Source organism: Hibiscus syriacus, unplaced genomic scaffold (genome assembly GCF_006381635.1).
Source record: "Hibiscus syriacus cultivar Baekdansim isolate YM2019G1 unplaced genomic scaffold, ASM638163v2 tig00112349_pilon, whole genome shotgun sequence".
NCBI classification, from domain to species: Eukaryota; Viridiplantae; Streptophyta; class Magnoliopsida; order Malvales; family Malvaceae; genus Hibiscus; species Hibiscus syriacus.
Window position 1 is genome coordinate 259,831 of NW_024063310.1, and position 4,824 is coordinate 264,654.

At 34.4% G+C, this 4,824-nt stretch overlaps 1 protein-coding gene across 1 annotated transcript; it reads left to right on the plus strand.

The window, feature by feature from the left end:
• Positions 1-3,564: 3,564 nt before the first annotated feature.
• On the plus strand, positions 3,565-4,426 carry LOC120178437. Its single transcript, XM_039184281.1, has 2 exons — positions 3,565-3,907; positions 4,268-4,426. Exons 1-2 carry the CDS (start codon positions 3,653-3,655, stop codon positions 4,382-4,384), a joined length of 372 nt encoding a protein of 123 aa, XP_039040212.1. The 5' UTR covers positions 3,565-3,652; the 3' UTR covers positions 4,385-4,426.
• Positions 4,427-4,824: the final 398 nt, after the last annotated feature.

Sequence of the window (4,824 nt, forward strand, 5' to 3'; positions counted from 1 at the left end):
CAACACTGGTCAATGGTGTTAATAGCTAGAAGGATCGGCTCAACTCACGGCTTGAATTAAGCGGCTCAGTCTAGCCGACTCAAACTGATTTTATCAGTTCAGACCGGTCCAGCTAATACTAAAAGTCTCCCAGGCAAAAAACAACCCCTACGTGTAGGGAGCAACACGTGGGGTGCGTTTAACAGCCTGCGATGGCCGAACGACCACCAAACTTTCCAGAATCGAGAATCCTTTTATTTTAGCCCACTTACCAAACTTGGATTATGACGGAGTGCGACGAAGATGCATTTTCTCAATGGTCGAACATCATCTCTCTTTGATCTCCTCCAACACTACGACGGTGATGGCAGTGACTACACAAATCGACTCAGGATAGGGCACAAAATTCGATGAAGCCGGTGATGTCACCAACGCTCCTCTGGATGATGAAAAACCGTCGAAAACCCAAGAATAGACTTATTTTTCTTGTGAGCATTTGTGATGATCTCCACGATAAATACTGATGATTCACGGAGTGTGGTTGGTTGGATTTTGCTCGCGGGTCAACAACGATCATAACGAGGGTAGTGGTGCACAACATGACTGGCGAGAAAAATAGTCGACAGTAAGGAACAGAAGTGAGGGACTCCTAGTTTTTGGATGAATTTCCAAAAATGAGGAAGATGACTTGGGTGTTATTAGGGGTGTGCAAAAATACTCGATTTGGTGGACCCGACCCGTCAACACGCCGACCCGAACCTAAACCGGGTAATTTTTTAAAAAAAAGTACCCGACCCGACATTTCCCTGGTCGGATCAAGGTCACAAAATTGATTTTTTTTGATACCCGGTTACCTGAGTACCCGATTAGGGATTATTTTAGGGTAAACTATCTATTTGGTTACTTATATATTATCTAATTTATATTTTGGCCACTCGATTATTATTTAGGGTAAACTACCTATTTGATCACTTATATATTATCTAATTTATGTTTTGGTCACTCGATTATTATTTAGGGTAAACTACCTATTTGGTCACTTATATATAATCTAATTTATGTTTTGGTCACTCGGTTTTTTTTTTCAAAATTATACTTAACGTTACGTTTTGATTACGTTTTGTTCACCCATATTTAAAAATGAACAATGATGCTAACATGACATTTTTTAAATTATATTTGGATGTTGGACTAACATTTTTTAATAATGTTTGGATGTTGGACTATGTAATTCGAAGTTTCAAACATTTAAATTTATGTGTGTTTTTTAATTAATAATTTGAAAAAAAATCCGGGTATCCGAGTACCCGAAATACGGGTACCCGCAAAATTCTGATACCCGATTATCGGGTACCCTCAACATCCGGGCCATAACACAGGCCAAGAAATCAATTACCCGAAGATCCGGGTACCCAAAAATCTGGGTACCCGGATTTGCACACCTTTAGGTGATATAATATTGAACCAATAGTAATAAAGGCCATTCTTTTACATTTCATAGCAACTACAATAACCTAGTCTAATTGGTAGAGGTTTGGGTTAAGGTATCAAGGGTCTTGGGTGTAAACCCTTCTTGCCCCATGTTATTATTATTATTTTTTATTTTTCAAAAGCAAAACATCTAAGCAACAATGGGTAAATTTACATCCAATGTAATTCCTGACTCTAATATTTATTATTTCGATTTTTAACTTTTTCACGAATTCAAATTAGTCCATGAATTTTCATAATTTATTTTATTTTTTCGTCCAAGTTGTATTAATTCTTAATTTAGTCCTTTGACTTAAATTGGGGTGTGACATTTCACAATTGAGTTAATGAAACGAACTTAATCTTATATAAGTACACATATTAAATACAATATGCTAACTTAATCTTAGGCATTAGTTCAAAACTTTTTATGCAATAACATGGCATAATCTGAGAGAGCAAATTATAAAAAAAACAACTTAAAAATTCAAGTTTAGGACCTAATTGAGAAAAGTTTCCAAGTTTAAGGACGCAACAATGCTTTACCCTAAGTTTTCATACCAAATTAAAGTGACTTACAATGTTAAAGTGCAAATTACCCAGCTACATATAAACAAAGCCCTAAGCACAACAAAACCAACCCTTCTTTTCGTATGTAAAATTATTAAAGGGAGTGTTATTATCAAGTTTTCAAGCAGAGATGGGATTCAACAAAGAGACTCTCCAAATAATTATTGACGTATGTAAGATTAAATTGTATTATTAGATTGTGGGGGTTTTCTATTTAAATATAGGGTAAATTATTTTTTAATTAATTATTAGTATACAATCTATTGACCAACTAATTGTACTGTAGAGGCGAGGGCAACCCTCCCAACCCAAATTATTTCATTCGCAAACGTTAGAGTTCAAACCTCTATCCTTGCTTTTCATCACACTAGACCAACTGATTGTTGGTTAAAGATAATGTTTTAATAGATAATTAATGGAAGGGAAAACCATCAACACGGACGATAAGGGAAAACCATCAACACGGACGATAAGAGAAAACCTTGGAATTACGGGGCATGCTTTCTATAAATTTATAATTTCCAACGTCTGAAAATTTATATTATCAAGTAATAAAATTATTTTTTATTAATTTGATTTATTCATTAACTTTTATTTAAAAAATTTAAATGTAATTTAAAAATCATACATCCATAATATTATAACAGCATATCAAATAATTTTTAATTTATATTGTACAAATTTAATATTTATAATTAAAAGATGATATTTATTTTATTCATATCTATTTTAGTTTCAATTCAATGAACCTGATAAAAATTATTTCAATTAAAATTAAGAGTAAAATTAAATTTTAGTTATAATTGAAATGTCAAGTGATATTTTTCTTAATGATTTTGTGCCTATTTTTTTAACAAAAATTAAAATTTAATATTCATTATGTAATTTTTAAAAGTTAAGTTTTCAAAAAGATAATTTTAATATAATTTAATGATTATTTATAAATTTTACTCTAGAAAATTAGTGGTGAATTACGGAGCATGCATTCTAGAAATTCCCTTGGAATAATACATATTTTGACCATTATATTTTATTGCAAAATGCAAACAAGATTAAGAAATGTATATCCGTAGCAAATACAGGGAAGAAACTCGGAAGAGTTTCACAACTTTCGGCAAAATTTCTTCATTCTGCATTTATATAAATTCCAAGGAATAGCTCAATTATCAACCACAACAGCAGTAGGGGTGTGCAAAAATATCCGATCCGGTATACTCAATCCGTCGATCCGCCAACATGACCTAAAAAACCGGATAATTTTTAAAAATTTATCTGACCGGGTCGGGCCCGGGCCACAAAATTGAGTTTTTTCGGGTACCCGGTTACCTGAGTACCCGGTTAATTTATATATATACACACAAATAATATCAATATTATTTGTTAATGTGAGTAAATCTGTAGCAGATACAAGGAAGCATCTGGGAAGAAGTTGAGCACTTTGGGTAGAAATTCTTGATTGTGCTGATATAAATTCAAAGGAATGGCACAATTATCAACCACTACAGCAGCAGTTTAGTTATAGTATTCTCCTTCTAATCTTCTTTGAATTATATATTGGCAAATTTTTTCCTCTAAGCCAATATTACTCTTATTAATAAAATTTATCTTTGCTGTGCCAAAAAAAGCCTAGGAAATGAAGGATGACGAGTTAAAGCAAGTGTATCCACATCTGTCCCGAAATGATCGAGCAGCTGTTATCGAAGCAATTCACGGTTCTGGGAATCCGAACAGAGCGCTTGGGATATTAGATGATGCATATGTAGCCTCCGGCCAAGAAACCTACCACCAAAACTTTTGGAAAATGATCGTGCCGAGATCGGACCAACGCAGGGGTCAACATCGGTCCACCAGTCGATCTGAGGTTCAGTCGAATTCTCGAAGTCGAACTACGGTCCAATCAATATCCCAAAGCCAAACCCAGGTCCACTCAAAATCCCAAATTCGAAACGAGGTCCAGTCAAAATCCCAAGTTCGAACTGTGGTCGAATCAAAATCCCAAACTCGTATTGAGGTCCAGTCAAAATCCCAAATTCGAACTGTGGTCGAATCAAAATCCCAAACTCGAATCGAGGTCCAGTCAAAATCCCAAATTCGAACTGTGGTCGAATCAAAATCCCAAACTCGAATCGATGTCCAGTCAAAATCCCAAACTCGAACTGTGGTCGAATCAAAATCCCAAACTCGAACTGTGGTCGAATCAAAATCCCAAACTCGAATCCAAGTCCCGTCAAAATCCCAAACTCGAATCGAGGTCCAGTCAATTTCTCAAAGAGGAAGCGAGATTCAAAGACATCCTCGAAGTCATGCTGATGTTCAAAGGGCCTCTCATTCAAGCAAAGGTCGGATTCTACCAAGAGGCTCTTAAAGCAATTACCGAGGTGTGTAAGGTCAGATTATGTTAAGAGATTGTGGGATTATTATTATTATTATTTGGATGTTGAGTTATATGGAATTACTGTTTAAATAAGTCATTTTAGAATTAATTGTTTGTTAAAAGATTGTTGCAGTTGGTTGTACTTTCATTTCTCTTCCTCTTTGAAGATAATAAAGATTTGTATAAAAAAGTTGTTCTCAATCTGATCTAATACAATCAAATTATGAATCGATAAATGTTATTGTTGAGGATGTTTTTGAGTTATATTAGTCCTCAGAATAATTCTTATCTGAAGGTAACAATTACACTTTCCAATAAGGGAAAATTCAGAAATTTTTTCTTCCATGTCAAAAAGCAAATTATAAACTTTTTAGGGTAGACTACACAAATGACCGCCCAACTATGGCTTGGTCTCGAAATGACTACCATTT

Coding starts and splice junctions, on each gene's coding strand:
- LOC120178437 (XM_039184281.1), top strand. CDS start 3,653: ATGAAGGATGACGAGTTAAAGCAAGTGTATCCACATCTGTCCCGAAAT. Junction 3,908..4,267: donor CGAATTCTCGAAGTCGAACT/ACGGTCCAATCA, acceptor CAAACTCGAATC/GAGGTCCAGTCAATTTCTCA.